This window comes from Nilaparvata lugens, chromosome X (assembly GCF_014356525.2).
Source record: "Nilaparvata lugens isolate BPH chromosome X, ASM1435652v1, whole genome shotgun sequence".
Classification (NCBI taxonomy): Eukaryota; Metazoa; Arthropoda; class Insecta; order Hemiptera; family Delphacidae; genus Nilaparvata; species Nilaparvata lugens.
The window spans coordinates 6057422-6080150 of NC_052518.1; the positions used below are offsets into that span (position 1 = coordinate 6057422).

The window sequence follows — 22729 nt, forward strand, 5'->3', positions numbered from 1 at the left end:
TGAGACTTGTGTCAGTTGATAGGGCTTATAAATAGCTATCCATGGTATGAATTTGAAGAAAATCGTTAGAGCCGTTTTCGAGAAAACCAAGAATAACATGGTTTTTTAGTAATTATCCGCCATTTTGAATTCAATTTCATTGAATTTCTTATTGTTGGATCCTCATGGTATAAGGACCTTAAGTTTAAAAATTTCAAGTCAATCGGTTGATTAGGAATGGAGTTATCGTGTTCACAGACATACACACACACACACACTCACACACACACACACACACACACCACACACACACACACAGTCCAACACCCAAAAATCATGTTTTTGGACTCGGGGGACCTTGAAACTTATAGAAAACTTGAAATTAGGGTACCTTAATTTTTTTTGGAAAGCAATACTTTCCTTACCTATGGTAATAGGGCAAGGAAAGTAAAAATAATCGGGAACACTGTTGTCCTATGATTTCCTCTGATGACTTTATATCATGAATATCACTATGAGGGTAGGCCTATGATTACATTGAGTGCAAGTGCACGTGAGGTCATGCATAAGGTGACCACACGTCCCGTTATCTGGAGTCTTGTCCTAAGCTATTGCTCTGGTTTGGCCACAATAAGATTTAGCTCAATCTCTCAAAGACAAAGTACATGCTGTTTACATTATCAACATCATGGACATTGCCTTCTTCACTGAAGTTTCATGGTAGCTGTGCGCGTGATGGCTGTGACGTGGTTGATCAAACTGACTCATTCAAATATTTGGGTGTGATTGTTGACGAAAAGCTCACTTGGTCCCATCATATTACTAATATCAAAAACCATCTGCTGTTAATATTGAGGAAGTTCTACTTTTTGAATAAATTTCACCCTATGAGTGTCCTAGGCAGCTATATTTTGCACTTGTGGATTCAAAAATCAGCTACGGTATAAATTGATGGGGCTCCACTTACATTAGTCACTTGAAGCTCTTAATAACTATACAAAAATCCATAGTTCGTGCCATCAAGAAGGAGGGTAGATATGAACATTCTTCTCCATCTTTCAGAGTCTCAGATGCTTGCCTCTCAGATATATTTTTGTTTTCAAGGTATTGTATATGTTTTATGTTATGTCTGGAAACTGTGGTCATGCGTTGTTCAGGGATGTTCCTAGTTATCAAACTAGGAGAGTGACATCTGATTTACTAAGACTTCCTAAATCATATACCACTTTTTTCCAGAAATCGTTTGTATTTCTCGGCCCTAAGTTTTTCAACAATATTCCTCTTAAGATTAAGAGAACACAAAATCGACTTGTTTTTAAAACAAAAGTTCTTGGATGGCTTAGAGGTCTTATGCCTGACTATCTAGAGACCTTATTCAATTTGGTTTCATAGTTAAAATATTCTGATGGTGGTTATGCATTGGGAAGATGAGGTGGAATTGGAAAGTGAACATGGTTAGTGAGAATGTGTGAGTGATTGGTTGCTAATTTTTCTTTCTTTCTTCTTCTTTTTCTATTTTTCTACTTCTCTATAAATTCATAAATTATCAGATATTCATTTCTGCTCGCAGACGTATAGTTTTTACTCTCAGCAAGCAGTATTTTTCTAACCAAATCACAAATTAGTCCTCGTTTAGCATGTTCGAATTCTTGTCTGAAGTTATTGTTTAATAAATTAGAATTTTATGTACTTCATAATAATTATTAACTTATCACTTTTATATTATTAAGCTAAGAATACCCGGCGCCTCCATCAAATATGTAAGCAAGATATGGCTTCACCAAATATGTAAGGGTGGGAAAATGAAAAACAAGAAAAGATCGTACAGGTTTTTGATATTAAAACAAAACAATAAATTATTTTATTACGAAATTAGAATTTATTACGAAATAATAATAATCAGATGAATATTTCAGGGGCTACTCGCTTTGCTGATCTGTGGTCGTTCAGTTTATGATAATAAAACAATAGAAAAAAAACAAAAAAAATTACTATTTAGAATTATAGATCTTACTTTACCTTAACAAAAAGTCCCTGGCCTTCTTTTCAATGTCCAGTTAAAACACTCCCGATTTTAAAATAAAAAAATATAAAAAAACTCTGCCAGTAGATGGAATCAAAAACACCAGCTTTCCCTACAAGATTCAAATCCTGAAAACCCAATTATCTAGGTTTAATTGCCCGGACTGCGACGGCCTATAATGAATTCTCAAGACAGAATCCTCAGGTAACCAATGCCTTAACTCAACAACTCACTTCACAAACGGTTCAAGAATACGGGCCTCGAAAGAAAAATTCCAAATCTATTTATGTGAAAAACACATGCAGCATTGATTCACAGGCCAAAAGTCAACTCAGCTATAGCATGGAGCTAAAACCAATAATATTGCCTTCACGAAACGTGATACAACACATGTTTCATCTTTGTACATTGGAGATCTTCTCGCTTTATCAATTATATTTAATAATTAAGTCCGCGACCAGATTTCCAATTCACAAAATAATATTTCAAAAATTGAATAGGTTTTGATGTCATGTATGACAGCTGTATGATTTTTTCTCATAATTTGTAAATATTGTGAATTGGATTGAATAAAATTTGAATTTGAATTTGTCCCGTTGTCCCCACCAAACCTTTCAGGATGCTTATTTGTCCCATTTTAGCATTTTAGAGTTATTTTTGCTCTGGCATGTTTCATATTTTAAATACTATATTCTAATTTCCACCTTAAACTTCGAAGTTTTTTTTTAATATTTAAATTATAAATAACTTTTTAAGCCACATATCACATTGAAACAAGCTGGAAGAAAGAGTGGAATAGAGGAATGTAGTAGTAGTTGACAGTTGACAAACCTGACATTCTAAAGAAGATTCATTCATCAGAAAAGTATTGAGACGTAAGTAGATATCAATTGAAGTTCAAGTGAATGACTTCACTTCACATATGTGGCTTTTTATTTTGTTTTCTATACTGTTTGGTAAAAAAAGCTATAGTGTTTCTTAAACAAACTGACAAACTTGGTGAGGTGTTTCCTTGCATCAAAATAAAGAAAAATTGTGTAGTAAATATGGGTCCTGAATTGATTTATTACTGACATAATAATGGAGGAGGATTTCGATATTTTCATGATTATAATTTTCTGGTTACCTCATCGAAGTTATCACATCATAAACCCCAACTAACCCCCCCCCACCCCCCGGTTGTCGGCTGTCCCGTTATCAGTACCTCAAAATCTGGTCATTTTATTCTGCTTGACCAAGCGCGTAGATGAGAATGAATTTTACTTCGATTGGAATTCATCTAAGGGTGTGATCACATTGAATGCATATTATGTGCAAGTGAAAGCTTGACGAAGCGTGCAAATGAGAAACAAAATCTGGGAAGAGCAATAGGAACACTCACACTGAACGCGTGCACTTGCTGGTTGTGTTCAATGTAAGCAGCAAAATGTAAGTCACTACGTGTTTCAGTGGCACTTCAAATTATGATTCTCGGCTCATGCATGATCTGACATGCACTTGCACATAAACGCATCTAATGTGATCATACCCCAAGTTGCTCTGTTCTTGAGAACAACGTTTCATACTTCTTCAACATTCGTTGACATTTCTAGTGATTATTTATATGTTGATAGTTTGGGTTAAGGAATTGGAAAATTGATGAGGTTGTTGTGTTGTAAACAGGATTGACCATCAATAACTACAAGTTGAAGTCACGTGAAAAGTGCTGGAGCCAATCAGAAACATGACGGAGATCCGGCAGCGATTCGAAAATCACGAGGAAGAAATCGCCGATCTCGGAGAACAGGAGAAACCTGTCAACAAGGAGGAACCGGTACGCACTTATTATAAAAAATAAAACCTTTATTATAAACTGTATCAGGCATTACCTGTATTTTTGCATGAAAGAGAAAACTTGAAAAAATGATCAGTAGAATAACTTTGTATTGAATAAATAAAAATGAATGTGGTTGTCAACTACTTATACATTACACTTATATCTCCTTGTATATCTAATTCTGCTAACAGGGTCATGATTCGTCATAGTAAAATAGAGTTTGCGTAAAAAAGCATTGACATGAAGTAGCATCAGCATCAGGGCTTGATAATTCTTATTCTTGCCATTAGTTCCACCGGCCTGGTTGCACAAAAGCCGGTTAAATTTTAATTTTAACCGTAATTAATTTCTCGAGAACCACAGACTCACAATCAAGAAATTTATGAAACTTTGGTAATATATTAACTCTGTATATTAAGTGATTGAATATAACTTAAAACATACATTTTTCGGGGACGAAATTCCACTTTTCACCCTGTAAATGTATTTACTGTGGACATAATCCACTATTACTGAGATTGTGTTGTAGAATATTCCAAAGCTTCAAAATGATATGTAGTTGGATGCTGTAAGTTGATTTTCCACGGCTGAAGCGTCATTGGAGAAAGAGAGAAAAGTAGGGTCTGCAGCGGAAATCACGTTTTTAGGCACACGCCAAACATGACAATTAGATCAAGTATAGATCACGTGTATCTTGATAATCCTTGAAGGTACAGATTATAATATTGAGAACCTTGACAAACTGAAATCTTGAAGAATTTGGAATAGGCCTATAACCATCATCGATAAATCGAGAATCTTCTGTATGCGAAATTTCAAGTTAATCAGTCCAGTTGTTGAGACGTGATGTTGCGTCATCTAGTGTATTGTATAAACCACTACATGTTTCTTTACAATAAGCCAAATCGTTTCTTTACAATATTATAGATTTGATTGGTGTTTGTATTGCAGGCACCAGTTGGTGATGAGTTGATGGTTGCCTCTGGTGAAGGGGACATTGTTCACAACGATGACGCACAGCCTGACTTGCAACCCGAGAACGAGCACATCATGACCCGCGGCGAGAACGTTAGTAATCAAAATACCAAATCAAATTTATTGCCTCATATAATAACACAAAAAAGTAATACAGCGTGGCACAAAAGTCACTGGACAGATGATTCTAATCAGTAGCTAGACGTAGTACAATAGTTTTCGTCCGTGATGTTGGTATTACCTTGAAGAAAAAATAGCACAAGAAGAAATCCCATGGTATAGGGCGTTTATGTTGTAATTTTCAAGCTGATAGTCCTGGTACTTCTTTTTGATGAAGCTATGTGACGCTGGTAGTAATTCAGAACTACCTACCTATACCATGGGATACCTTCTTATGCTATCTTTTCTGTATGGTATTACTAAATATTGGTAATAATGCCTTTTTAAGTTGGCAATAGGACAAAGGTTTATTGCCAAAGACTTTTGGTATGTTGTTCAGCATCATATGAGTACGACATATCTGCCAAATCTTGAAGTGGTAACAATTATTTTCTATGAGGCGATTTTGATCTTAAATGTCTCTAGGATTATTGCGGAATAGCATAAAGCCTATGATGGAAAACCAATACCTTCAAAGGTTTTACCTTATTGCTTAACTGGCCTATTGCTTTTGTTATTTTTGAAATAATTTTCTTTTGAAGCCTACATGCATTGATGCCTAACACTAACCAAGATTTTGTGTAAACAGTTGATAGATACTTGGCAATCACCTTGATCATGTGGTTGTCTTCTTGTAACAATAGTATTTTCGATATTTTATATAAAGAGGGCCCCAATTCAAGGGTTTGCACTGGGGCCTCTTGAGATCTATCTACGCCATTGTCATTTATTTCTAATTCGATCACTTATTTTCTTTTTCAGATGGGAAGTTCCATTTTCGGAAAAGGAAATGATGAGAAAAAGCCTGAACGTTCTTTGAAGAAAAGAAGTAAGAATAGAAAAAAATTAATTACTTGTTTCTTCTTCGTGTATGCATGTACTTTTCATATGCTTTACTATCTCAATAATAGAATCTCTCATCCAGCTATTGTTTTCTGTCTTCGTACTGCACACTTTCCATTTTCAATAATTAATCATTCATAATAATTACATTCTCACCTTCCCTGTTCAACTTGTCCAGATGAGGAGTTAGTTTCCTCCTTGTTTCCCTGTCTTCTTTGCTCAAATTCTCTTTGATATTCACTAGTTTCAAAGTTCCTTTCCATTCATTCTTCATTTATTCCCCAACACAAAGTTTTTCACTAACATTCAATTCAATTCCACAAAAGCTGACGATTTCTCCTTATTTCTATCACTCACTTGAGGCTGTGCAAAGGCTAAAAAAAAACTTTCAACTGGTGATAATTTTCAAAGTTTTTCGATTTGTATATCATCAAGCTATCAAAATGAAAACGTTTTCTCAGGAAAACATTTTTTCCGATCATTACTTTTTATATATGAGCGCCTAAAGTTAAAATTTTGGGAACAGAACATTTCAGATTCGGTAAGAGATAAATCCATGAAATTTAGAGGATTGATTCTTCTTGGTATTGTAGATCTAGTGAAACGAGAATTTTATGAAAATATAAAGTTTAGATAAAGTTATTCAATTTACCAAAAATAACTCAACAAAAAGTTATTTTTGGTCATTTTTAGTAAATTGAATAACTTTCTCAAAAATTGATATTTTCAGAAAATTTTTATTTTACTAGATCAACAATACCATGGAGAATCAATCCTTCAAATCTCATGGATTAATCTCTTACCGAATTTGAAATGTTCTGTCCCAAAAATTTAAACTTTAGGCGCTCATATCTCAAAAAGTAATGATCGGAAAAAAATGTTTACCTGAGAAAAGTTTCTCATTTTGATAGCTTGATGGTATACAAATCGAAAATATTTGAAAAATATCACCAGTAGAAAGTTTATTTTTAGCCTTTGCACAGCCTTAATCCTGTTCGATCCTAGTGGAACATAGGGCATCAACAGCAAGCCTCCATCTCACACGGCTCTGAGCTAGAACCTTCACCTGTTTGCCGCATCCTTGAGTTCGTTGTGCACACCTGTTCTCCATGTATGACGGGGTCGGCCCCTTCTCCTTCACCCAGCAGGGTTCCATTGCAAAGCCTGTGTTTGAATGTGACCCGGTGGTCTGCGTGTGCGCAGTGTGTGTTCGATCCATGCCCACTTCCTTCTAGTTATGTGGATAGTTATGTGCAGAGACTCTTGGTTGGTCTTCTCCCACACTTCTACATTGGACATTCTATTGGGCCACCATATATCTCAAGACATTTATTGACAAATACCTGAATTTTCCTGGTAGCGCTGTTTGAAATTTTCCAAGTTTCACTACCTACAGCAAAACATTCTGAGTTTGTTTGAGTTGTATATTCTTATTTTATTTGTCAGACTAATCTGGTTTGACTGCCGCACTTTGTTCAGACTACTGGAAACTTGCTGTGCCTCGCCTATAGAATTATTCGTAATCAATCAGTTGACAAGTGGATTATTCATTGCATGAATCACACAGATGTTTGGAGAAGCCAGTGAACAGGTGACACCAGATACTTGTGGATGAGAAAACTGCGGTAGGTCTACTGTTCACAGAACTACTAGTAACATTACCAATTACTATCATATAAATTTATTTGATGACACTCCAAACAAAACTTCAACTCCCGTACCATTCTTGACTTGAATCTTAACAAAATAAGTCCCGGATTTATGAAAACAGTCAGAATAGCAGAGCGTCTTTCCATAGCAAGACAAGATTGTCAACCTCACGTTCTAGGGAATATTTTATAGTTAAATCTTTCAATCTTGAAATTACATTTCATTATTTTATTGTCATTTTCCAGGATTGGCAGAAGAGGCCGATGCAGAGAACGAGAAGAGGTCGAGAATTGAGGAGCCTATGGCTACTATGAACCACCATGTTACTGAGGTAACTATGAATAAAATTACTATGATATAGAAGTAACTATGATTGTACTGTGAATGTATTCTGCATATGTGTACTTGTAAGTGTGTGTGTGTGTGTGTGTGTGTGTGTGTGTGTGTATATATGAAAGAAAGAAACTTTATTTCTCCAAAATACAAAATCACTAGAAAATATTTTCAATTAATAATACAATAATAATTGAAATATACTTACATAATCATAGAAATGAAGATCCAGTCTTGTAATACCTTTTACTAAAATATAGGTAACTAAACTCTGTAATAGATTTCGTCCGTGATGTTGGTATTACCTTGAAGAAAAAACAGCACAAGAAGAATTCCCATGGTATAGGGCGTTTATGTTCCAATTTGCAATGTTATCTAAAGCTAATAGTCCTGGTACTTCATTTAGTAGTAAAATAGTCCACGTTTTAGAAACATTTTATAAGACTACATCATCAAGGTAAATAGATGGAAGGTAGAATGCTCATCAGCTGTCCGGGTCGTGTTTATCTTGTAAGAGTAATGATAAACGAGGGCGCTGTGACGTCATCACGCCAACATAAAACTACAAACAGTTGATGAGTATTCTGCCATCTCAATACTTATATAGAGCATCACTAATAATTGAAAAATACTGTATTAATTATTGAAAATTTTAAAACTTGAAAATAAACTAAAACTTAGGCTCAACTCACACTTACGCGACTCAGGTCGAGAAGAGACTCGACTCTAGTCGAGAGCATGTGTTTTCAAATGGTGACGTCGCGGAGACTAGAATCGACTGGTCTGAGTGTCACCATTTGGAAACATTATGCTCCCGACTAGAGTCGAGTCTGTTGTCGACCTGAGTCGCGTAAGTGTGAGTTGAGCCTAAGAGTAATGCTGTCGGTGCCGATGCACTACCACTGAGATTCATCAAACTAATATTCGTTTTTAATACAAGTTTTAAAATTTTCAATTATTTACATATTTTTCAGTTATCAGTGATGCTCTAGTTGAGTATTCTTATTCAATTTGGTTTTCAACTTTTCTAAATTCCTAGTTTATGAATATTTTGGATTCAAAATTGCACAAAAATCATAAAGTGTAAACATAACCTATTTTTGGACAATTTCTATCTAAATTTGGGGAAGGAACAGTTTTGAGCTTTAAGCTTGTTGCACCTTTCCCAATCATTCATAGTTGAGAATGATATTGTTTGTATCAATGTATAAATAAATAATAAATAAATCCATCCTTGAGTATTCACCCTGTTACTTTATTACATCCAACTACATTTAATAAAATTCTGAACCGAGCCAATTTTGTTCTATTTTCAGGAAGAAGAACAAAGAGATCATGCAGAGATCACATTGCAGGTATCTATAGCACTCCAAAGACTCGGAGATTCAGGAAGACTTGAGGAGGTTCAACAAGAAGATACAGATGAGGAACATTATGAAGAGGAAGACATTAATGTCAGCGACAGTGAAGATGAGGACGATCTTGAGGATGTTGTTGATGATGATGATGATGATGATGATGATGATGATGATGATGAAGAAGAAGACGACGAAGAAGAAGACGACGAAGAAGATGAAGATGATGATGATTACAATGTTAAAGATGATGTCAAAAACATAATCCATCGATTTACGTATTTGCTGGGAAATGATATTAGAAGCTTAATGCTATACCTTTCTATATTTAACGGTTTTGAGAAGGTAACTATATGGATTTACTTTTTGTTTGGGTACTGGTCTGCATGTGAGTAGAATTGCGTTTGTTTTTGTGTGTATGTGATTTAATTGTAATTAACTGAATTGCTTGAATGAAATAAAAGCACATATATCATACTCAGTCGAATTGCTTGAAATTCCAGTTCAAATACTTGAAATTCAGATCTTGCAAAGTTTACAGTTACTTATGAATTTCTTTCTCTAAAACAGATACAAAGAATTAATTAAACTCAGGCACTTGATGTATGTTAATGACTCACCCTTAGCTATAGGAGAAGATAGAGTAAAGATATACATATAGATAAAAGTATAAATCTGAGTACCCTTTTAAAATTATTTCGTCACGACATGTTTCGGCTACTAATGTCATTATCAAGTAGTCTTGATAAATAGCCCTAAGAAAAAAAGATAAAGATATACATGTATGCAGATGATACAGCAGTGCAGGTGAATAATAAACGTTGAAATTTAGTTCAAAGTTTAATAGATAATGCAAATATTGGTAAAGAAGACTGGACAGCTACCAACTCACTCAGTCTGGCTATTAACAAAACCTATAATAACATACAAATATCTCAATATGATCTATCACTAAGTAATTCCAAATTAATAAAAGAATATAAACATCTTGAAGCACCCTTCATTTTTTAAAAACTTTGAAATATTTCAACAACTAGTTCCAGTGATCACACCATCGTCCATGGTCCATCGTCCATAGTGTGATCACCGAAACTAGTTGTTGAAATATTTCAAAGTTTTTAAAAAATAAAGGGTGCTTTAAGATTTTTATATTGTTTTATTAATTTAAAAAGTAGCCCATGTGAAGTGTTAATGAAATTCTATATGACTTTTCTAACCAGTTATGTTTTCCAACAGAATACTACTACAGCACTGCACATCAGCGCTTGGCTGGGACATGAGACATTGGCACTTAGATTGTTGAAGAAAGGAAGAAATGTTGATGTCAATGCTCGAGATATTGGAGGGCGAACTGCTCTCCACATGGCTGCCTGGAAAGGCCACAGTGAAATCATTCAAATGCTCCTGGAACACGGCGCTCACCCGTTGGTCATCAGTCACCAAGCAGCTACTCCTTTGGGTGAGTCCACATACCTTTTTATGGTTCCCTGTTTTCACCATAATTATTAATCTCTTAAATCTACAGGCACATCAACTTTTATTCTAAACTCAAATTCGGCAAAGCAGATATTGCTATCCTTTTCAGCTCCGCAACGTTTCCAGAACGTATTTCAACAATGTAGGTATACAATTTATTAATTTGCTCAATTATGAAAAAATGTATGATTCATTAATTGAAAAATATATTTTCTTGGCCAATAAAATATAAATGATTATTTTAAACAATAAAGAATGAATAGTTAGTATTACATATATGAGCTATATAGAAGGCAACCCTGTTCTCTACTGCCATTATAACGTGAACCTCACTATAGCCATAGAGAAAAGATAGCTTGTGTCTGCTATAGCTCACTAACTCAGCAAACGATTCCAATATTCAGCCTGCTCCAGTATTTACTGGCATTAATTTATTTTTAATAAATTAATCTGAATTTCGAAGCAAGCATAAATGTATACAATAATTCAATTGCCAAATTATTTATGATTGTAATGAAATGTCATATGCTAATAAAAGAGGCTATTGTACGCGTACAATTCATTGTAGCCTAATAGTATAATTATTATTATAGTAACTGGCAATATCATGTTGATAGAACCTGTTCTTCTCATGGACGATATCAATTTATTTTTATAAATGCTCACGTCAATAAATAATGAATTTGAGGCTATTTCAATCTAAAGACAGTGATAATTATAGTTCATTGTCAATTAATAACATAATGATTCTAATTTATGAATTGTTATCTTACTCAAATCAATACTTTTGTAAAAATGTTGGTTTATAATGAATTCAATTGAATTTGAACTCGAATGACGCCATCAACATGCGTCGCTTTTGATCAGCTGATCGGGATGATCCTTGCGGACTTAGGCTCCAACTATACGGGCATCTTATGTGCTGAATTTATTTCGCGCGTCTTCAGAAAAGGCATGGCCTGTTATTTATCCGGCTAGCGAACGCAAAAATTCTGGTGTGGTACACTCACACAACTTTCCTTGCTCATATTTGAAACTACGATCAGACTTCTGTATATGTGTATATATAATTGTTTTCAGAGTACTTTTTCCTTTGTGTAAATTGTGAAATTCGATGATTTTCTTTAGTCATTTTTTTAAAGTCGTCAAAACAGCTGTTCTACAGATGAAATATCTCGACTTGTGTTCTTTTTATGAACTGCGCTACCTACCTACCTCATGCACGAGAAGGAGGTTAGTAAGTTCATTTCTCAAGGATGGGGTGGACCCCCCATTAGTTTCCCAGAAAGGAGACTCATGCCAGTTGATAGAGCTGATAAATAACTATACAGGATATGAATTTCAAAAAAATCGTTCAACTTATTTTTGAGAAAATCATGAAAAACATGGTTTTTTAGTAATTATCCGCCATTTTTTTCAAGAATATTTCGGAGCTCCTGCAATTTTACCAGAAATGAGACTCATGTCAGTTGATAGGGATTATAAATAGCTATCCATGGTATAAATTTGAAGAAAATCGTTAGAGCCGTTTTTGAGAAAACCGTGAAAAACATGGGTTTTTAGTAATTATCCGCCATTTTTTTCAAGAACATTACGGAGCTCCTGCAATTTTCTCAGGAATGAGACTCATGCCAGTTTATAGAGCTTATAAGTAGCTATCCATGGTATGAATTTGAAGAAAATCGTTAGAGCCGTTTTCGAGAAAAACGTGAAAAACATGTTTTTTTTTAGTAATTATCCGCCATTTTTTCCGCCATCTTGAATTGAATTTCTTATTGTCGGGTCCTCATGGTATAAGGACCTTAAGTTTAAAATTTCAAGTCAATCGGTTAATTAGGAATGGAGTTATCGTGTTCACAGACACACACACACACACACACACACACACACCACACACACACACACACACACACACACACACAAACACACACACAGACCAACACCCAAAAATCATGTTTTTGGACTCAGGGGACCTTGAAACTTATAGAAAACTTGAAATTGGGGTACCTTAATTTTTTTTGGAAAGCAATACTTTCCTTACCTATGGTAGTAGGGCAAGGAAAGTAAAAAATATTCAGCGCTTCTGACCAGATACCTTCAATGAACAGAATAACTCTCATGTATCTTCTTACACTGAATTGGAATTTTACAATGTTCTGAATAGCTTCCATGTGTGAATCTATTCGTATTCGGCACCAATACCGCTGCACTGATCATTTTTATTCCACCCAATTTATGCTTATAAGATAATTATTCAGCTAAAAAATTCTGGAAATTATTATATAGGATGGTTCACTAACGAGAAAAACCCTGAAATTGCAGCCAAGCTTTTTATTGTGATTATTTAAAATTATTGTATGCAATTACTTTGATTATAATTATAATAAATTGATGTAATAATGCATTGTGACAAGCTCTAAATGTACTGTACTTGTATTTATAGTTGAATAAAAATATTTCCATTTCAAAAAGGAAAATTGGACACTTGGGAGGTTTTCTAATGCCAGCAAAATATTATAATTCAAGTATTAATATATTATTTGTTCGAAAATAATTTTTTTTAATACTTTTTTCAGCGATCGCTCTTCAGGAGGGACACAATGACTGCATAAAAATACTTGCGACAGCATGTGGAGAATCTAAGCTAGAGAAACTAAGCAATTATGGGATATTGTTTGAAAAGCCCCACCTATGGTGTGAGTACACAAATTGTGTTTATTTATATCGAATTTACATATGAATCATTTCCTTATTAATAATAAACTTACTTCATGTTTTATGTATAATCAGATAAATAGTAGACCTATTGAATGAAATTATCCAAATATTATTAGTAGGTATATATTTGAGTTTATTGCACTGAAGTAAATATCATGATAAATTAAATCAACTCAAAATCAATCACTTTATCATGTAATAAATGATACATTGTGTTGACTATGTTATATTGATATTGTATTTCATTGCATTCACATTGATTCTAGTATAATATGATTAGTTTGTAGATTATAATGTGTATTAATGTTAGATTTTAGTGATGATATTCAACTGCATGATGTTTTAGTTTTTGCTGTGTTGAATAAAGAAAATATTCTATTCTATTCTATAACTAAGACTATAATGTTAATAGGTTTGAAGCCTATTTGTATTAATATTGACTTGGAGTAGGCCTACTTAGGGCCAAAATATTATATCTAATTATTATGCTATAAAAATAATGATTATGCTATCTAAAATATTGAGAAGTCGTACTAACTAATAAAATTCTTTTTCATACCATTCTACATATATTTTTTTATTTGATCTAAAATACCGTAGGTCTATGATATTTTCAAAGGAAATTCTAAATAATGTGTAGGCTACTTAACTGGTAATGTTTTTTGAGATTTTAGTATTTTAAGTAGAAATTGCGTAGAATCGCACATAATTTGAGGTCTTTTACAAATATTTCCAGGAGAGGACCCCCAGACATCTCCCGTTGTATGTGTGTTCGCGTTGAGGAATAGAAAGAATCATCTCGACCAATGGCAAGCGAGCATTCATGACTACTGACTTTCAATATTAATCGGACGACAAATAATGTTTGTCTTAATTGTTAAATTTATCATATTGATTTCAAAATAATTTTGATTTGATTTCAAATATATAAGTTACACGATACCTGAAGATTTATGTAACTTGATGAAAATCGTGTTTGTAATATCTATTTACTAAATGGTTGATTGTTTATTTTTGCTAGTTTATTAATAGTGTCTGAAAATTTAAACGATTTTATGTAGATGAAAGACGAGGGAATATGTTATATTATGCTTTATTTGATTGCTTTATTTGTTGCTTGTGTAATTGTTTGAAGAGTTATAAAATGTTTTATAGGAAAAGAAAGAAGAAAAAATTTATAAGTAGTATAAGATAAATAGTTAATGTGTAATTACATTTTACTTTTTTACATTTTTTCGTTTATATTTTTTAAGACTCGTATCTGAGGTACTCAAGATTTTTCAGACTGAATGAAACTGATAGTTCAAACTATAATAATAAGGACCCGATTGCACAAACATTTATAGAGTTTAACGGTGATAAAATGCTGATTGATGATGACCTCTCTCGTTGGTTCTAGTGACATCATCTAATCATGGCTGAAATCAAAAAATAGTTTCGTGCAACCAGGAATAAGTCTAATTAACTAAAGATGAGTCATTAATCCAAGACATGAGTTCATGATAAATAGTTATAGTTTATATACTGTAGATGAATATTTATAGAATGGACTGGAAAAGCAAGAGGGGAGAGAAAAGAGACAAAACTTGCAAAATGATAAATAAATTTGTAGAGTAAGCGTGAATGTTTTGTCGGTTCAACGTTCCTTTTTACTTGAATTTATTGGAGGGATAAATATTATGTGAATCAGTTTTTTGGATTTTCTATAACTACAATTAATAAGATGTGTTCAATTTTATAAATAATTAAAGATTTGTATTTCTTAAGTTGTTTGTTCCATCATTCCTATTCACTAGTTAAACCTTATGACTACTGGGTGTACAATCTAATTTTAACTGTATTTTAAAGTAATATGATCAGAATTAGGTACTATCACAGATACATCAACAGACATTAGAAAATTGTTGTATTTGGTACTATTAAATGTAATATTTTTCAATGTGCCAGACGCTTCAATACGTAAGTTTGAGTAAGTCTTTATGGATTCCATATCATCAACTGCCATCGTCAATTCGATCATAACATGAATTTTGCTGTGTTACATATCCATACTTTTTCACTATTAAAATTGAACTTGAATTGTGACGAAACGGAAAGTAACTTTTACAATTTCATTACGTTAAAAGATAATGATTAATATGAATCACCATTTGTAACTAATGTTGTATTTTTTGTAAATATTGGGGGCTCCACCACTTCTCAGATGGGAAGAAAAGTTACAAAGGAGATACATAGCTGAAGATTATAGAGCAGATATTTTAAAGAAATAAAAAGAAGAAATCATTATAAGAAATACAAAATTTATTGGTTTACAAAATTATTAAAAAAGAAATTAATTTGAAATGTAGAAGTTAATAGTTTTATAATTTACGTCACCGCAATTGAATTTAATGTACGTGTGACCGGGCTATTCTCTTCAACATAAGAATTCAACTTCAAAAATAGGAATAATATTACTATTTACTTATTTATTTAGTACAGTTGCCTTTTAGGAAATTATCCTATAGCAGGTTGGCATTATTTACAAAATTCAATTACAAAAGTAAACAAATCATTACAGAAAATATAACTATTTATATATTACTACAGAATATTATTATTTTCTGTCCGATGGTAGAAGGGAATTGTAATAAACTAAAGTAGCATAAATTTAAAGTTTTTGGAGGCATCATGAATTAAGTTTGTAGAGTAAATATTGATGTTGTGGAATTTTTCCATAATTGAAGAGACTTGAGATAATGTCAAAAAATCCACTTTATTTTAATAGAAATTAATATTTCACAGGAGCATGCTTTCATGTGTGCTCACACATCATCAGCTGTAAGCTGATGAAGTAAGTAAGTTTTAAGTTGCGTGTGAGCACAAAATGAAGCGATTTTTTGGTATCACAAGTCTCTTCAATTTTTGGGGGCATTTGATATGGAGCACAATAATGTTGAATGTCATCTTTTTGTATTGTAGAGTCCCGTCGGGGAGTAGCATTTATTATTTTACAAAATGATTTTCTGTTGTGGTATTTGGCAAACTGTGGTTGAAGTATCAACCGCATTTATGGCATAAACCGTGGCTCTCTATATATGACAATATATAGCTCTATAGCTGGAGGTGTACTGGACAGAAAAATAATGTTTCCATAACCAGGGCTGCCCAGAGGGCAGGGCGACCGGGGCAGGAGGCTAGGGAGGCGCCACGAACGTATAATGAATGATTACCGCCCCAACATTATCGATTCAAGTACCTTTATTTCACCTTCACGTTAAAAGTCTTGAATCATTTTCTTATTAATTCATTTCTATGTATAACTCATTAATTATATGTGTAGTGTGAATTGTGGCATAAACAATAAAAACTTGACGTTCACTGACTAAACTTTGGTAAATAAAGTCACTCTACGCATAGCATAGGCGTATATTTTTCCAATCATTGAATGAGCCTGTGCGCGCCCACTGCCCCTGCAACCTGAAAGTAGTCTTTGGTCGCTTCATTGTCCCAAGCTGAGTGATAAAACTTCTTATATTATACTCTTTTCTAACATTGTATTCTGCAGGCTAAAACCTATTTAATTTTAAATTTCCTAAATTGGAAAATTTTCAATTTATTTTAAATTGAAAACCTATTTAATTTTAAATTTCCGTTGATATTCCTAAATTGGAAAATTACAAAATATTTGAAAAATATCAACGGAAATTTAAAATTAAATAGGTTTTCAATTTAAAATAAATTGAAAATTTTCCAATTTAAAATTAATAGGTTTCAGCCTGCAGAATACAAGGTTAGAAAAGAGTATAAGATAAGACTGGGCCGGATGGTTTAAAATGGAGCTGTTCATGAATGGGACACTCTTCCTCAAACTTCACTTCCTCCATTTGATAAAAATATGTGCTGGAGACAATTATTGAGGATCCCAGAAGTTTGGAAAGTGGCTACAGTCAAATCTTTTTTCAAGAAGGGAGATAGAGTCCAGTCACTATATATATTGGTGCTTGCAATTTATATTTCAGTTCTGATTTTTTAATATATCATTTGCATACAATCATGAGAGAAGTCCAGAACCAATTTATTTATGCAAAATTTCCTTGTGCTAGATACAGAGTGGTCCAAAAACCTCGTATTTTCAGTTCATTTTCCAGTTTTCAACTATTTCTGCCAAATCCAGTGATCGGACGGAAAAAATTACTCTCGCCTTTGTTTTAGATTATAAAATTCTGAATGAAATTAGATCATTCAGAATTCCCTATCTCTAATAAGTACTGAGTTATGATTTTTGTAAAATTTAAAGAAAAAATAAATTTTGATGTATCTAGCAAAAGGAAAATTTTGCTTGAAGAAATTTGTTTTGGTTTTCTCTCATGTATACAAATAATAATAATAATTTAAAGATCAGAACCACAATACACTGTTTCAAGTAATGTTTCAAAACAGTGATAACGTTTACAGTACCGTATTCTATAGTAAATTATTTGCTATAGAATGTATTGTGTAGTTGATAATCTGTTTTTTACAGGAACATTTAGGAAAGTTACTTCAGATACAGGAACAACTTGGAAATTATGAACTTATCAAACCGTCTAGAAGGTTCATCAAGGAAGGAGAACTATGCAAGTTAAGCAGAAAAGAAAACCAACTACGTCACTTTATATTGGTAATATTATATTTATTAAAATATTATTTGGTAATATAGATTCAAAAATGAACACGAAATTCATTATCCTATGTTCTTCCTCCTAGTATACTGTTTTTCATAGAAAATTCTTGTATTGAATATCGAGCCTGTTTTTTTTAAATACACAATGAAATCCAATATTATTGAAACTGCAGCCTTACTTCATCAATTTGATACTTATTTCTTATTTTTTCTCATTCAATAGGCTATACCATTTTTTTACTTATTCAAGTTGTAAATCTCTATTTATTATGAACTGCGATGTTATTCATCACTTGAAATCCAATTTGTCATTATCCTCATTATACATACAGTAGAAGTGTTTTTTACTTGAGTGACTCGTAAGCTCGCTCTCCAGTCCGTGAGTAAGATTAAATAAGTACTTTCATTCAAATTTAAATCAATGACTGCAATAAAAATCAATATTATAGGATATTATCAATTTTGTGTTGAACACTGCATAAGCTGAATTTAAGTTGTTATCTTAGTCTGTTTAAGCTGATTTTACGACAAACACTGGCGCACAAGGAATCTTCCTTTTGCCGGAATTCTGCCTCACCTGCTGCACTCACCTATGCACTGGAGCATAATTATAAACCGTTGATACTGTAAGAAGGATTATTGTCAGTAATAATGAATTAAATCACTATTTCATAATAATTTCCAATTTAGTAATAACAGTTCCTGTATTTTCATGGATTCATGTTAATTTATTATGTATAGTTATGTATTTATATTTATGTGCAGTAGAATATTCTTATATTTTTATAAATCTTACTTTTATTCTGCTTTTGGTTAACAAAACACATTCATTCATTCATATTACAAGTGAACATTTATTCTCTTATTTTGTTGTGCTACCTTGTTGAATTCGGACCTATAAACTCAGTAAAATGTGATTTTTATAGTGATATGTTTAATAGCAAAATGAATGATAATTTCATGAAACATCTTTTCAGTTGAACGATTGCCTCCTCTACACAACGTTCTATGGAAAAATGACTGGATTTCGGGTGAAATATGAATCACCTTTGAGCGGAATGAAGGTGACCGTACCTCAGAGTGCTGATTGTCGAACGGAATTCAGTATTATTTCTAGCACAAGAAGTTTCACACTGAGAGCCAAGTAGGTATCATTCATATTTACATCTCTAAAGGCAATTATTTGTTTAGAAGCACCATTTTTTCAATTATTTTTTCTATTGTCAAGTAAATTTGATAGGATAATGCCCATGTTATACGAGCGCTAATGTCGCGGCGTTAACGGGGCGTTTCCGGCGTCGAGTTAGCGTCGCGTTAACTGGGCAATGGTACTTCCATAGTGCGCGCTAACAACGCTGTGTAGAACTTGGTTCAACGCCGCGGCATTGGTGCTCCTGTGCTCGTATAACATGGGACTAACTCTTTCATCAATGAAACACATAGATACATTGAATCCAAACATACAACTTCTCCTCACTTGAGGAAGGGAACTCAGTTCCCGAAAATTTCCCCCATTTCTAATGTAAGTTTTTAAGTGTTTTCAATCTATTTATGTCTTATGTCTCCTGTTTTAATTCATATTACAAACTTTAAAAGTGTCACTTTAAAACTTTAAAACAGGAGACACAAGACATAAATAGATAGAAAACAAACTTACATTAGAAATGGGGGAAATTTTCGGAGACTGAGTCTCCTTTCTCAACCCTCGCGGCGTTAACGTGGCGTTTCCGGCGTCGAGTTAGGCCTACCATACACGTTTCGATCGGTCTTAAGGCCCGGACTGTTCAGTCCCGGTCTTAGGGCCGGGCCGCAATGGCGGTCTCCCCACTCACGTACTGGTCGGCCTTAGGGCCGTTGCGTATCCAGTCGCGCGGTAGCTCTATTGGAAGGTGGGCGTTGTTTTGTGCAGATTTTTAAAGATTTTAGTAAATTTTAGTACAATACATTCTGTGATAGTAAATTCAGTTCAAGACGACATGTCATCTATTGAAAACATACAAGCTATTGCAGTTATAATTCAATTCAATCTATTTCACCAAAACACAAAAACTGTACAAAGATGTGACAATCAGAAAAAAAACAATAATTATTATTCTAAATATCTATATCATCTATCTGTAAAATACGGCTGGAGGTGAAGAACTACTGGCATAAGTGAAACACTTGTTCGCCAGTAGGAGTAGAGACTTACCGTAACTGTTTCTAAATCTTAAGCTAATAATTTAAAATGGAATCTTTTTATTCAAACAATGGTAAGTATATTTAAAATAAATGCTATTAATTGTGAATTAATCCAGACAATAATGAATAGTTTTAAAAGCTGAAAAAATTTTGAACTCATAAAATATTAAGATGGAAATAATAGTTGTGAAGTATCCAGTTTTTAATATGTATTGGTACAAACTTAATAGGTACACTGATGAGCTCGTTCGGGATGCAGTTTACAATCTTTGGAGCGATGTATACCAGCTGCTTACGAATAACCGTTAAATTCGAATCATAAGTAACATATCTATGTAGATTGTATCTTGTTCTATGAGTTACATTGATTCTTGAAAATGAGCTTCTATGTTTATTGAAATATTTAAATATGCTAAGCACATAGAGTTGACGGATTGACATGACTCTCAATTCACTGAATGCAATTTTCGAGGGGAAGAATATGGGTTTATTTAATATGGTTTTTATGATCATTTTCTGTATAATCAATAGTGGTAACAAAAGAGTGTCATAAGTACCACCCCAAACCGCCAAGCCATAATTTAATAGAGATTGTACAATTGCAAAATAAAGCATTCTCAACTTTGATAAATCAAGTATCGACCTCAACTTATAAAAATTATAGGAGACAAACCTTAGTTTATGGCATAGGTATTCAATATGCCTTCTCCACTTGAATCCTCCTCGATTATCAAACCCAAATATTTTATTTGACTAGTCCTTTCAATCTCAGGACATCTACAGGGAACATCGTCTAATAAATTACAATTTAAATGCAATTTAAGTGTACAATTTGTCTCTTCATGTCCAGAGATATTTCTTGAAAAGGCGGTATATTTTGTTTTTTTAATATTTAAGCTTAGGGAGTTAACATCTAACCATTTCTTCAGAGTGGAGATGCCTCTGGAGGCGGCTCCATAGACTCTCTGCCAGGTGCTCTCTCCAAACAACAGCACAGTATCGTCAGCAAATGAGAATACCACACCTCCATTCAGGTCTAATCTGAGTATCTCATTTACATAAAGAAGGAATAAGATTGGTGATAAGACTGTTCCCTGAGGGAGACCATAACCGGAGAGAGGCAGATCACTCACACAGTCATCAAGTGTAAGAATTTGTGATCTATGTGCAAGGTAGCTCTGGAACAATCTCAGAGTTGTACCTCTGATTCCTGCTCGATCCAGTTTATTTAGTAGTTGGTTGTGAGCCACAGTATCGAAAGCCTTGGCTAGATCAAGGAAAACCGCAATTGTTTTCTTTCCCTTATTTAACAAATATGCCACAGAATTTGAGAAATGGATTAGAGCATCATCAGTACATTTATTTTTTTGAAATCCAAATTGGTGGTCTTCTATTAGCCCATGTAAGTCAAAGAATTCAATAATTTGAAATTTTATCACTTTCTCCATTATTTTCGTTGATGAACTAAGCAAACTGATTGGTCTATAGTTCTCAGTGAGTTTTTTATCACCTGATTTGAATAGAGGTTTGATTTTGGCGACCTTGAACAATTGTGGAAAAACTCCTTCGCGAAAACATTTATTTATAATTGATGTGAAAGGATAGGCAATGAAATCGGCTACTATTTTTAAAGTTTTACTATTTATACCATCAATACCTGGACATGTATTATTTTTCAGACTGAGTATGGCATTTTTTATTTGAATTTCATTTACCGGTTGCAAGACAAAAGAGTCGGTCAATCTCGAGTTATTTTTCTTATATTTGAATTCATAAGCGGACTGGCTGGTATATTTAGGTATCAAATCAGCATAAGTTTTACCAACATTTACAAAGTATTAATTTAATTTTATTTCATTTTCTTTCCATTTCCTATCTAGTAGTTCATTTATGTAAGACCATAATTTTTTTGCATTATTCCCACATTCGTTAATTTTAGTTTTATAATAATCATCCTTTGTACGATTTATAAGATTATTCAGTAGGTTCCTATTTCCTGAATTTATTTTTCAAGTTAGTATTGAAAGGTTCCTTTTTTAGTTGCTTGGCAATTTTATCTCTTTCATTAATAGACTCTATCAAGCCCAGCGTGATCCATGGTTTCAGTGGTTTTTTCTTATCATTATTTTCTTTTTCAAATATGTATATAATTTGTAAGAGTATTAACAAACCTCTCAACCATAGAATCAACAGAATCATCATTGTTCAGAAATTTCCATTTTTCGTGCAGTAGGTATGATTTAAGTTTATTAAAATCAATCATAGTAATTATATTTGTCTGTGTGAGGCAATTTACTGTTTAGATTTATATGAAGAGTGGTAGCAAAGTGATCAGTGATATTTAATTTAAAGACATTAGCTATTTTTGGTTCGATAGAATGTGTAGAATTCTTGAAGAATATATGATCAATTAAAGATTGACTATTATCCACTTTTCTAGTCGGAATATTAATTGAAGAATTAAAACCATTTCCATTCATAACATTCAGATACTGGAATGTACAGCGATCAGTGCTCAAAATATCGATATTAATATCACCTGCAAAAATACATTAGGTACGATTATTCGGAAGAGA

At 33.2% G+C, this 22729-nt stretch overlaps 2 protein-coding genes across 3 annotated transcripts in view; both read left to right on the forward strand.

Moving 5' to 3' along the window:
- Nucleotides 1–15093, forward strand: part of LOC111045804 (serine/threonine-protein phosphatase 6 regulatory ankyrin repeat subunit B) — a 33127-nt gene extending 18034 nt beyond the window's left edge. For both annotated transcript variants that reach the window (XM_039442308.1, XM_039442309.1), the window contains exons 2-7: nucleotides 3665–3815; nucleotides 4770–4886; nucleotides 9095–9478; nucleotides 10370–10592; nucleotides 13186–13305; nucleotides 14064–15093. In XM_039442308.1, coding sequence (XP_039298242.1) covers nucleotides 3726–3815; nucleotides 4770–4886; nucleotides 9095–9478; nucleotides 10370–10592; nucleotides 13186–13305; nucleotides 14064–14065 — 936 coding nt within the window. In that variant the 5' untranslated portion in view covers nucleotides 3665–3725 and the 3' untranslated portion in view covers nucleotides 14066–15093. The remainder of the gene's footprint in view (nucleotides 1–3664; nucleotides 3816–4769; nucleotides 4887–9094; nucleotides 9479–10369; nucleotides 10593–13185; nucleotides 13306–14063) is intronic.
- Nucleotides 15094–15265: 172 nt separating this feature from the next.
- On the forward strand, nucleotides 15266–21455 carry LOC120348792 (FYVE, RhoGEF and PH domain-containing protein 6-like). Its single transcript, XM_039441428.1, has 4 exons — nucleotides 15266–15286; nucleotides 17832–17969; nucleotides 18950–19116; nucleotides 21083–21455. The coding sequence occupies exons 1-4, from the start codon at nucleotides 15266–15268 to the stop codon at nucleotides 21111–21113; spliced, it is 357 nt and encodes a 118-aa protein (XP_039297362.1). The 3' UTR covers nucleotides 21114–21455.
- Nucleotides 21456–22729: the final 1274 nt, after the last annotated feature.

Excerpts from the sequence above, each read along its gene's own strand:
- LOC120348792 (XM_039441428.1), top strand. The coding sequence starts at position 15,266 with ATGTGCCAGACGCTTCAATAC. Across the intron at positions 15,287-17,831 it reads TGTGCCAGACGCTTCAATAC|GAACATTTAGGAAAGTTACT; the intron begins GTAAGTTTGAGT and ends TGTTTTTTACAG. Across the intron at positions 17,970-18,949 it reads AACTACGTCACTTTATATTG|TTGAACGATTGCCTCCTCTA; the intron begins GTAATATTATAT and ends ACATCTTTTCAG.